We start from the raw sequence: 12,767 nt of genomic DNA, 5'->3' as shown, positions 1-12,767 counted from the left end.
CTGATAACAAGCCTTTTATACCCCTACCTTACAATATGTTTGGGGAGCGAGCTGGCGTAGTGGTTAGAGCGCGGGACTTCAGTCCCTGAGGTCCTGGGTTCGATCCCCGTCAAGTCACCAATGGATTTTATCTAAGTGATAATGCCGCAACCCCTAGGTCTAGCCTGAAGTAATGTGAAAAACAATCCCAGGCTCGTGCCTAGCGTCCTTAGGAAAAAAAAACCTTACAATGTTTAAATATCCATCATTTTCCGTCAACATTATTATTAAGTAAAGTAAGATACCTTGCAAAATCTTTAATACATTTTAATAAATTGATAGTTATTCGATTTTTAAATAATGTTATTTTAACATTAAATGGACAGTTTCCATATTAAAATAAACATGTTTACTTCATTGTTAGAGCTTTATTTTGGCTATTATTTTACTTTGCAATTACGTACTTTTATTTTCAAACAGTGACCAACAAATGTTATCTCTAGTTTCACACTTCCAAGCCCATTGTTAAATCCTATCGTTCTTTATTTTATGACAAAGTAAAAAGAAAAATTGAAACAAATTTACCACAAAATGACGTAGGCGTTTTTTTATGGGGGTAAATTTCCAGGGATAGAATTCCGGCGACCCTCATGGAGGTCTCCGGAATTCTATGAATTGTTTATGAACGGATCTTTAAAAAAAAATTAATTACGATCTCTCATCTTGAAGTACATATAATCAACGGGTTAACTTAGATCTTCGGTATACTGCATTGAGAACACAGCAACTCTTTAAAGGTGACAGCTGATTTGGTAAAAACGGAACGCTGGGCTTTTTCTTTTTCTCTTTTTCGTCTGCGGTGCAAAAGCAAAAATGGCAGCCCTCGCCCAAGGTGTCCGATCTTCTTTAGTTTTAGGTTCTTGCGTTTTACGATCTACAATTACGAGATCGACGTTATTAGGGTTGCAACAAAAATGTAAACTGTCAAACTTCACAACAAATTCCAACGTCTTACAGAATTTGGTAAGCTGACCTTCATTGTTTTCATGTAGGCCTATCTTTGAGTAGTTGACTACCATGCTCCTTCCCAGGACATTTTTAAACCCTAGTCTGCCTGGTTGCCTACAGGGAATTTAATTTCACGGGGCTGAAAAAGTACACAAATTAGTCCACTAGCCTACTGAACAAAATCAGTCCTTCAAGTAGGGTTAGGCCTAGGCATTCAATCAATCAAGCTCATCAAGATAGATAGGCTAATTTAAGTTAAGTTAGGCATAAGGCTTGGGGTTACTTTAACCTGCTATGGGATGCCCAAACTTTTGGTAGAAATAATGGTAGCCTCATATTGATTTTGGTAGAACCCTAGCTGCCAACGTTGACATCCAGCTCCATTGTAACTTATTAAGTTAGGCCTACTGTATTGAACGTAGGCCTAAATGTATTGATTCGATCAATAACCAAACTTACTTGACGTACAAAAAACTTTCACATTGATTGCATCAATTGTTAATAACAATATAGGCCTAATTAGGCCTTTTTGATTAGCAAAGTTTTTCTGAAACTATGTTATTAGGCTACAGGCTATCGGCTACATCACGTTAAATAAAATTTAATCCAAGTTAATATTTGTTATGTACTTACTATTAGGGTACGGTAGCCTACAATAATAAAAAATACTTTTAGACCAGATAAAAAGTTATTTTCAGCTTAAACTTAAGGTAGCCCTTTTAGTGCATAAGTTAATTTTACCCTATGTTGAAAACGAACAAGATCATAGGGTGGCTATCCATTACAAGTGATCCAACAGGTGTGAGAAACTGAGGGTTGCTTGTGTTTTTGAAATAGTGTTTGAAGTGTTTTTCCAGGGTTTTAAGTTAATCATACGAATTCAGTCTTTAGGCAAGGTAACTAACAACTCGATTCATTATAGGGTAACTCAAACTTCACCATACTTATTTCAACCTACCTTCAAAGGACTTAATACAAGCAAAAAAGCTTAAATTAACTTACCAGGTGTCCGGCGGTCGACTCTATTGTAGTCCTTCACAGGAGATGCATTTCGGCGAATCATATTGTCATCATCAGTCCTTGAACTTCCTCATTACATTATGTCTTGAAGCTTGTAGTAACATACACCCAACACTTAACGTTAAATTGACAAATAAAAACAAATAACTGCACGGAATGCCTAAAGTTGAATGAAACGCCACTTGCAGCTACAAAGAACAGAGGCTGGTCAAAGGTCAACTCTGCAAGTAACGTATGACCCCAGTCGAGACTCGAAACTTAACTGATGCGCGTCAACATGTCCCGAGTTCTATTAAAAGTAGGCCTACCGCGCAGTTGATGTTTTTAATAATTTCATCAATGTAACGTTTTGTGTAAATGTGTCTACAAACTTCAAGATGCACCCGTTAAGGGTAAGTTCAAGGACTTTTATTATTTAGGACTTATGATGGCGATATAATATGCCAAAATGCATCTCCTGTGAAGGATTATAATAGGATCGTCCGGCGGACACAAGTAATTTAACCTTTTTTTATTGTCTACGCCGATCCGGAACAACAAAAAACAATAAGAATGGACTTAATACAGTCACAAATTCACTTTAAGCTCGACCGACCACCCTTACTTGCCTTTTCTGACATCAAAGGAGTTTGGTTCGAACAGTTAGGTTGTGTTAAAACAGCACCATGTTACTACATAATCCCATTTTAGCAAATTTCCTATAAGGATTTCATTTCATTTATTTCAACGGCCAAGTTTTCTTATTTTTTGGTAAACAAATTTAGGCTATTATTAGCTGGAAGTCACTCACCCCACTTGACTTTACCTGTTTTTCAAAACATAACCATTAACTTCCCTTCTTTAATATGTAAACTTAGGTAAAGTTGTTTTGTAGGAAGCCACCCTAGTATTCTGAATCTACCTTGCTTTCCCATCCATGGATCCAACCATGAATACTAGAAAAGACCTGATATGGATCATAAACAAATGACGTTTTTGGCCCGAAAGTTAACAAATCCCCCTATACTAATAGCATTAATTAACTTAAGGTTTTTTTTTACTTTCGGGCCAAAAACGTCATCTTTTTATGTTTATGATCCATACCGGGTCTTATCTAGTATTCGTGAATCCAACCATATGTATCGTCATCTAAACAAGAGTGGCTTTCACTAAGTCTTCAGAGTAAGCCACTAGAGGCTGCTGTTTTGGCCTATTACAGGCTACAAGGTGCAAAAAAATCATGCACAATTCCATCTATTTTAAATTGTATTAGCCTACGTTTAATATTTACTTTATGATGTTGTGTAGGATTAAAGCTTTTTACACTTTAACATTAGTGCCCTATCTGTTATTTTTCTTCCACAGCTTCCATCATCAAGACACCATCAGTTATCAAGATTTTGTACCAAAGAAACGCTGACTAAAGATATAATAGCAGAAAAAGTGCTCAAAGTGTGCAAGGCCTATGACAAAATTCATGGAGAAGAGGTACTTATTCCTTTTTAGTTATAACTGGTTTCCTTTTCAGGGTCTCCTCAACATCTCAGCCTCCGCTGTGACCAAGCGGACCTACAGTCATGAGCCCCCACACACTCTAGAGCTTATACGCGATAGAGTACTCTTGGTGCTCAAACTGTACGATAAGGTTGACCCTCAAAAGGTATATAGCCTAGTTATATTTGGCCTAGACGATACAGGCTGACAAATAAGTTATTGGTAGGCTAAGTTAGTCACTAAAAATATAAACTGAAATACTGTAATGGTTCAGTATTCAACGCTTGGTTCCTTACAAACCTGAAACTGTAATAGGTTATCTCATATTTTTAGAAACAAAATTTTTTTTTTGAGTTTATGTACTGAAATCTCTTGGTCAAAATTTCTTAAACTGAGTTCCAAGTAATGTTTTGACCCTTGAATTTTGAGTTAATGTAAAAAATATTATTTACAGTCGACCAATTATTTTTTACTTTTGGTCAGATGAAACGGTACTTAAGTATTATGCAGAGGCCACATTTATTTCAGTGCGATGCGGCGGTTATGTTGGTTGGGTTCATTAATATGTTTTTAGGACTTTCCTCGTTTTGTTATTTATGAATCGAACGATACCAGATTAGTTATACTTTATATTTATGATAACCCAACATAACCGCCACAGAGCACTCACTGTATAAGGGTGGCCTCCGTATACCAAGGTACCGATAAAACTGTTGTCTTTAGGGTCTTGGGTTAAATCAACCGGGTGAAATTAAAAAACCAAATATTTCAGTAACAATTTTATTTTAATTCCTCAAATCATAAAGATTTTCTAAATTATTTAATTTACAACCTTCTGAATATGCTTAGGATAGTAAACATAAAATGGACAGTTGTAAAAAAATCATAGGCCTACATTTGGAATTGTGCGTTTTGTGTAAACCGGTTCTCATATAGCTCAATAATGCCTCAAAAGCAATTTTTTTCAATCTATAAATCTATATCTATAAAAGAGGAACTATGTATGTATATATGTATATACTGTATATATGTAGCCTATATACTCCAAAACCGCTTGACAGATTGTAATCAAACTTTCAGGCCCTATTAAGCATCTTTCAAGGATGGTTTGTGTGAAGTTTTGCGCGGATCCATCAAAAGGGATCCGCAGCCCCAGAGGGTTTTAAGTAGGCCAATGTCAGACTTTTTGAACTACAGTGTTTACAAATAAATATGACAGCTGTTACCAGGCAACTGTTTTGTAGGTTTGAATAATCACAAAATGCTGTATTATTGTCGGGACCACGTAAGTTTGCAGTTGGTGGCAGCCAATCACAAGACAAGGCTAGTGCGACGTTGCCACATCGCCCGTTGACAACACTAATTAAAATATACTAAGCAATATATTAAAATCAGCTGGTATTAACAGATTTGGCAACACCGCACGGTTCTCATTGGTTCATTCAAAACCATATGGTAAATAGGCTCCTCCCTCAACTGCAAACTTGCGTGGTCCCGACCTTAGTTATGATTTGAGATAGTGCCACAATGTTTCCACAGAGTTCAGCACAGAAAACTATTTTACTTTCCGATAAGTAAAAATATATTAAAACCCCATTCGCAGCACACCTGTGCACTCAACATTTTCTCCAATTTTAAATATGTAAACATAAAAACCTTTATAAAAGTATTATAAACAATAAAAGGGATGGAAAATAATAGTTGTTAAGCGCAGCAACGCGCACCGGGTAACTGCTAGTTACAAATACTTATGAAACATATTATATAATAAACTGTAAAAAACATAGTTCTCTAAAAGTAGTTCAGTTATAAATCATTATAAGTCATCAATGTCTTGTAAAGATAAATTCCTTTTAAGTTTTAAGATTCATCTTTATCATTAAATAATCAGTAAATGGTTCATTGAAAAGGTGCCTTAGAAAATATCCTGCATGCCTCACTTAACATTCAACATCCTCATCACTTTCAACACTTGACAATAGACTATCTATCCTACTTTGCTTCTTAGATTCCACGTTTAGCCACTGAGAGGTAAATAATAGGAACGCTTCTCTGTGACGCAGCACATAATTTAATGGCATTACCAATTAATTAAAACTGTAGCCAATCAACAAATTAAAAGAAAAATAAGTATTAACTTATAAACCACCAGGAGACGCACACTGTCTTATATTGGTATTTTCTAAACACGAGGAGAAGCAAAGGGTGGAATTGACCAGTACAAGTTCCTGGAATGTGGTGTGTGTTGTACATAGTAAAGGCTGACAATAGCTATAACCAATAAATATAATGATTAATTGTTAGACAAAAAAGTACAAACACGGTCATTAATACAGCTAAGCAAGCTCATGCGGGTTAAAAGAAACTAGTCCAAAGTACCTATTATCTGAATAAAAGAAATTCCTTGTCTCTTAGCCCTTAGAGTGCCAGGCGAGAAATAAAAGTAACGCTCAAAAAATGCCGATGATTTTTCCCGAAGGTCGCGCTAAAAATGCCGAGCGCGATCTGGCGATTTTTAGGTTAAAATTTCGTAAAAATCGAATTTTTGATATTTCGACCAACGAAAATCGATGTATCGCATCTAGTAACTTTCGACTCAATGTTAATATATGGGTTAAAAGAATCCGAGTATCCATTCGGTTGTTATGACAACTGTTCGATCATTACGAAACGTCCGGTCAGCCGGACGTTGGCACTTTTGGCTCGTTCTAAAAACGTCCGGTCGGCCGGACGTCGGCACTTTTGGCTCGTTTTAAAAACGTCCGGTTCCCCGGACGTTGGCACTCAAAGGGTTAAAATGTGTTGTTACTGTTTTTTAGTTACAAGTTTTAGTTAATTAAGAACCATAAATTAAGAATCTGGTTTGTTACAGTTGAAGCTGGAATCACATTTCATGAATGATCTTGGACTTGATTCCCTGGACCATGTGGAAGTGATCATGGCTATGGAGGATGAATTTGGTTAGTTTTTTGAGCCAAAAAACTTAATGCTTGAAACCATTATTACATTTTGATATTCTGCATGTCCTTGCGTACATAATAAACAGAAGTGTAAGATTTTTTAATTTCATAAGGTTCAAGAATTGATCTTCAGGTAAAACACAGTTTAGCTACATAGAACAATGCACCTTAATGTTTTTGACGACATTTGATTTATTGCAAACCTAGAATAGGTCAATTTACTAACCAAATATTGAATGTGTGGTTTCCAATTGAAACTTTGATCTATGTTAATCCCTGGAAATGTATATTTATCAGTAACATTAAAACTGTTGCATTGCATTTGTTGTTGTAATTGTTATTTCTTATGTGGAATTGCAAATGTTAGATTTGAATTTATTTAGTAAAAGTCTATTTGTTTCAAACTATTTCTTCAGTTCTTTTAGTGTTAATTTCAAAGTGTTTTCTAATTGAGACAGGTTTTATTCCTCAAACTATTAAACTTGTATCATCAGCAAATAATACAAACCTTTAAGATATATGTGCTGGTAGGTAATTTATTTATACCTACAGTTGTAAAAATATAAACGTGTATTATGAGAATGAGTGCCGGTCCTAAAATGGATCCTTGATGTACACCAAATTTTACTGTAGCCCAGTCCGAGTAAAAGTGGGTTGCCCTCTAGTACTGAATAACAGTTCTTTGCTCTCTTCCGAAAAGATATTATGTCAATAGCTTTAAGAGCCAACTCCTCAATACCCATACTGGCAATTTTTTTAAATCAGCATCGGATGATCCATACAGTCAAAAGCCCCCCCCCCCCCCAAATACAGATTTTATTGTTTGCTAAATGTAGGCTTTATTCAGCTTTGCCTCCAGGATTGATTTAAGACAATATAAAATAGGTTGTGTACCTTACGTCGTCAATCCTAGGTTAGTATTTTTTAGCAACTAGTTTCAAGCCTTGTCAAACATAAAATTACTTGAACATAATGTTGTCGTCAAAGTACACTAATATAACATTTAACACCACAAGTACAAATAGGGACATTAAGAAACAGAAAGACGCGCGGCCGGCCATTACACGCATGACAAACACGACTCAACTACCGATTGGTACCGATGTTGGTAGTTGAGTCGTGTTCGTCGTGCGTGTAATGGCCGGCCGTGCGTCTTTCTGTTCCTTAATGTATTTGTATTTGTGCGTGTTAAATGTTATATTAGTGTACTTTGACAACGACATTATGTTCAAGTAATTTTATGTTTGACAAGGCTTGAAAATGAAACGTCAGTTTCGAAACTAGTCGCTAAAAAAGACTAACCTAGGATTGACGACGTAAGGTACGTAACCTATTTTATATTTTAAAAGTAGGCCTATTATTTTATGCACTTATCGGTTTGACTTTTTCAGGTTTTGAGATTCCTGATGATGACGCTGAAAAATTGCTTAAACCACAAGATATAGTCAACTATGTCAGTGCCAGAGTAGATGTGTATGAATAAGATATCCTCATGCATGTTATTTGCTTTAAACATGTAGACTTTCAGTTATCATATTTGTAGATTGTACAAAGTAATAAATTTAGTAATAGGACAGAATACTTCAAAGTTTTCCTCCATGTCTCTTACTTTGTCTTTTGGTTTTCAATAAATCGTTAATTTTTTGTATCACTACCCACTTTATTTATCCCTTTGTTTTAAGATGTATGATTTGTGTTTTTCTATACTTTACTTTGCTAATAGCCTATATCACGTTTGTACAACTTAACTGAGAAAAATAAAGTGTTCTTGTTAAGATTATTATTTTAACTTTATTAGAATCCTACTGCCTACGTAAATTAAATCATATTAGCATTCTGACTATACTCTGTCTGAATTTAATGTGCGGTTGAAGGACAAATTTGTTTTCCCCTGTTTTCTCCCTGGCCCCTGCCACCACCACATATTAGCCTACAGCTGATTCATACTGTTCATAATTTTACAACAGGTGTCACTTTGTTTACATTTTAGTAGTAAACAACATTGTGATTATTATGATGATATTTTGTGCAGTTTAATATTATTCAGTCTGGGTTTAATTGATTAGTGTTAGTTAGAAATAGAAAAAAAGGCCAAAACTTAACTTGAGAAGGAATTAAATACATTGCAGCACATAATATGGACTACGAAGATTGTAATATAGAAAATATATCAAAAGATTTTTGTAATGGATAATGCCAGCTACCATTCGAAACGACTTAACAAAATTCCAAGTTCAAAATCAAGAAAGGCAGACATTGTGAAGTGGCTATCAGATAATGGTATTGAACACAATCCAGTCCACACAGTAGCAGAACTCCTTACCACCGTGCGGCAGCACAGGCAAGATTTTCCCCCACAGTACAACGAATGATACGAACTGGATGAACTTGCGTTGCAGGTGGGTTTGAGGTTGTTCGCCTACCCCCTACCATTGTCAATACAATCCCATAGAGCTAATTTGGGCTCAAGTGAAAGGGGAGGTAGCGCAAAATAACACGTCTTTCAAAATAAAGGATGTCAGGAACCTTCTTGAAAATGTCATGAACCATGTAACAGTAGAAGACTGGAAGAAATGCGTAATTCATGCTGAAAATATCCAGGAAGAAGATTTTTTTAAAGAAGGACTGCGTGACGAAATTATGGAACCATTCATTATAAATCTGCAGGATGACACTGACTCTGGTGGCTTAAGCGAAGATGATGGTGAACATCTGCTTTCCAGTTATGAGAGTGAATGATGTAATGGAACGTTTCCAGTACTTTGTTAACGTTCACATTACATCTAACTTTTGTTAAATTTACATCATTGTGTTCATTTTGTGGTTTAATATATGTTGTATAAATTAAATTATATTTATATATTTTTACGAGTTTTGTTTTCTATTTGGTGTGTACTCAGGCATATTGGGCTTTTATTATTAGGGATTTGAAATATTTATACAATTAGTAAACAACGAAAAAATGCAAAAACTTAAATATAACTGTTTCATACAAATGGTTTAATTTGTGTGTATCTTTAAACGTATTGGGTGAGGTTCATAATGTCCAAATTTCACAAACTCCAACGTCTAAAATATTAAATAAACAGTGCGTTTCATAATGTCCAAACTTCATAAACTCCAAAACTATAACTTTCAAATAAGCACCGTTTCACAATGTCCAAATTTCACAAACTCCAACGTTAATATATTAAATAAACAGTGAGTTTCTTAACCTCCAAATTTCATAAACTCCAAAACTATAACTTTCAAATAAGCACCGTTTCACAATGTCCAAATTTCAAAAACTCCAACGTTTAATTACCAAATAAACAGAGCGGTTCATAACCTCCAAGTTTCATAAGCTCCAACAATACAGACTCTGCCGGAAGTCGCTGCAGATGGACTATTGTTGTGCCTGCTATCTGACTGTGGCAACCACAAGAGACTTCTGGCCCAGACTGTACCGTTGGAGGTTATGAAATTTGGACATTATGAACCGCTCTGTTTATTTGGTATCTAAACGTTGGAGTTTGTGAAACTTGGACATTGTGAAACAGTGATTATTTGAATGTTATAGATTTGGAGCTTATGAAATTTGGAGGTTATGAACCGCTCTGTTTATTTAATATTTAAACGTTGGAGTTTGTGAAACTTGGACATTGTGCAACAGTGATTATTTGAATATTATAGTTTTGGAGCTTATGAAATTTGGACATTATGAAACGCGCTGTTCATTTAATATTTTAAGCGTTGGAGTTTGTGAAATTTGGAGTTTATGAAACGCTCCCAACATAACTCGTTCATTCAAATAGTATGATCAATTTGTTATGTTAGTTTATCCTCAGTAAAAGAAAATTATAGCAAATAATGTATGGTATAATAAAACAAGTTTAATGAAATGACTCCGTTGTTCATCATGACCTAATAGGTACATATTAAAGGCAAAGTACTCTGATGTTGTACACGGATTATTCAGGCATAAACAGGATAACCCAATGGTTTTCATCCTGATCTGACCTTAGGGCTCCGCTAGAGACCTTGACAAAGTTCCCATTGCCGACGGTATTAAAATAATAACTAAATAAGAAGTGAAGAATCGCTTTAGAATTGTGAAACCAGTTCACCACGATATTAACTAATTTAATAATGTATAGTTACATTACCTGAACTGAAATTGTATTTTAAACAATCCATCAAAAGCATAAAGCATAAATGTTAGTCCAAGATTATCTATATTACAACAAAACTTCTAGTGATATTAAAATTAATACGTAGATTATTTATGTTAAAATAAATCTTCTTGTTTTATTATGTGTGTAGTTCAATCATAATACACAAATGCTTCCTAAAAACCTGTCTGCAATATAAAACAGATGATTGTTACGGGTATTTTTGTGTAGAAAAGGGTAAATGAGAGGGAGATTTACCATAATAGGGAAATCATATGTTGAATTTCAACCGCACAATTATTTTAGACAGACTATAGCAGCACAGCTGCTTCAAATAAACAGCAAAACAATCGTCTTGGATCTTAGCTTAGAATAACCATCGTCAGGACCAATGTTTTGAGGGTAAAACACTTGACTATTAGAGGACATATTTAATGAACAATGTAACTCCATTGATTATCCACTAGACTGTAGACGTAAGACCTAAATGTGTTATTTTGCAAAAAAAAGTAAGCAGCAATTCAAGGATGACATAATACCAAGTACCAGTGGATGTTACAACCCCTTGCACTCATACAGAGCTGGTTCTAGACATTTTTCTAGTGTTAGCGAACGTCATTCCACCTCACCCGAAAAATTATATGGTAGCATAGTTTAAAGAGAAGACAATCCATGATGGTAGCTTAGTAAGGAGTATCTCTGACATTTCAATAGAAATACAAGTAAATAAGTGCTTAAGAAAGTTAAAAACATTTGAACGTCCGTGATGTGTCCAAGTAGATGACGGTAGGGTGCCCAACGGACGAATCCATTTGTTTTTATTTGTGGTTTTTGTGATTGATATACAATTTACTCCAAATACTTACTCCTACAGTACAGTCCTACAATTTGGCGATTTAAATCAAGTTTTTACCTTTAGTAAGAAATATATAACACTATTATTAACGAATAATAAGTAATACTCAAACTCTGATTCCACCAAAAATGTTTACATCAACAATAGCTTTATGGTTATGTACAGGGTGTTTTAAAACTCTCTCCCGAAACTCAGTGGTTCTGTTCCTTAGGTCAAAACAAACAAAAAATATATAAGCATATGTTCTATCTCACTTAGTTTTCCGTCTGTTGGTGTGTATGTATATTTTACATAACTTAGTATAACTTTGGAACCACTTGAGGTACCAACTTCAAACTTGGTATGTGTATGATAACTAGTAGAAACTATTCTTTTGCAAAACATCAAATTTCAACTTTGCATAGTTTCAAACTGAATTATAATCAAAATGAATAAGTAAAAATAATTGAAATAGAAAATATGTTAATTATATCTAAGTTATAATTTTTTCCTACAGTTACCTAACAATGTACATGTTCTCTCACTGATTTGAGAAAGCAAAGAGCCCAATTCGCTCATCAGTGAGACAATGTTAACATTGTCTCACTCTAATTACTTTGTCTCACTCCAGATTTGCAACGTGAAGGCACGAAATAGTGAGCGCGTAACATGCAGGCAACGTCGTATGCGCGCGAAATACGTTGGCAGCACTGGCTGTAAATCAGCTGGTCAGCTGTTTTACTGTTGTATTTGTCACTTCACATTAAATGTTATATTAAAAGTTCACTTCTGTGTAAAAATAGGTTATGTTACTTCACAAATTTATTTGTTTTATGGTAACTGTAGGAAAAGTATAATGTGCAACTCGAGTTCAAAGTACAATTGCCTCACTCGAGAAACCATTCCTCACTCGCCTACAGCTCGTGAGTAAGGATTTCTCTCGAGTGAGTCAATTGCTCACTTTTCTCACTAGTTGCACAAATAACTATTTCCTTCATTATATTATATTTAATGTTTTCCTTCTTTCCTGAGTTTTTCTATTTTGTTGCAACGGTTGGTTTAGTTTTGGAATCACTGTATTAGGTATGTTTGTGGGGTCATTTATATTATGTAGATACACATTTAGCTCTTATTTTACATTCAGTTTCTCACGTTCTTTTTTGTATTCTAAAATTGTTAGAGTTTCTTTCATGTTTTTATAACTGTGGTCCGAGTTCATTATATGGTCGGCGATGTTTGACTTCATTGATGTTAGATTTTTTTATATTTTCAATGCATTGTAGATGTTCTTTGAACTGTGTTTTAAACTTCGATATGTTTGACATATACAGGATGATTGAT

General features: G+C 34.8%; 1 protein-coding gene across 2 annotated transcripts; it reads left to right on the top strand.

Moving 5' to 3' along the window:
• The first annotated feature begins 816 nt into the window (after positions 1-816).
• LOC129005287 (acyl carrier protein, mitochondrial-like) lies at positions 817-8,088 on the top strand. 2 transcript variants are annotated; one of them, XM_054434138.1, is made up of 4 exons: positions 817-1,002; positions 3,515-3,646; positions 6,353-6,440; positions 7,832-8,088. In XM_054434138.1, the coding sequence occupies exons 1-4, from the start codon at positions 853-855 to the stop codon at positions 7,921-7,923; spliced, it is 462 nt and encodes a 153-aa protein (XP_054290113.1). In that variant the 5' UTR covers positions 817-852; the 3' UTR covers positions 7,924-8,088. The 2 variants fall into 2 exon arrangements, with proteins under 2 accessions (XP_054290113.1, XP_054290121.1); XM_054434146.1 differs by lacking the exon at positions 3,515-3,646 and adding an exon at positions 3,352-3,474.
• The last annotated feature ends 4,679 nt before the right edge of the window (positions 8,089-12,767 follow it).

This window comes from Macrosteles quadrilineatus, unplaced genomic scaffold, assembly GCF_028750875.1.
Source record: "Macrosteles quadrilineatus isolate MER2022 unplaced genomic scaffold, UCM_ALF_1.0 Scaffold_1__1_contigs__length_201487025, whole genome shotgun sequence".
In the NCBI taxonomy this organism is placed as follows: domain Eukaryota; kingdom Metazoa; phylum Arthropoda; class Insecta; order Hemiptera; family Cicadellidae; genus Macrosteles; species Macrosteles quadrilineatus.
Note: the sequence above shows the minus strand (reverse complement) of the source record. Positions and strands in the feature narration are given on the sequence as shown.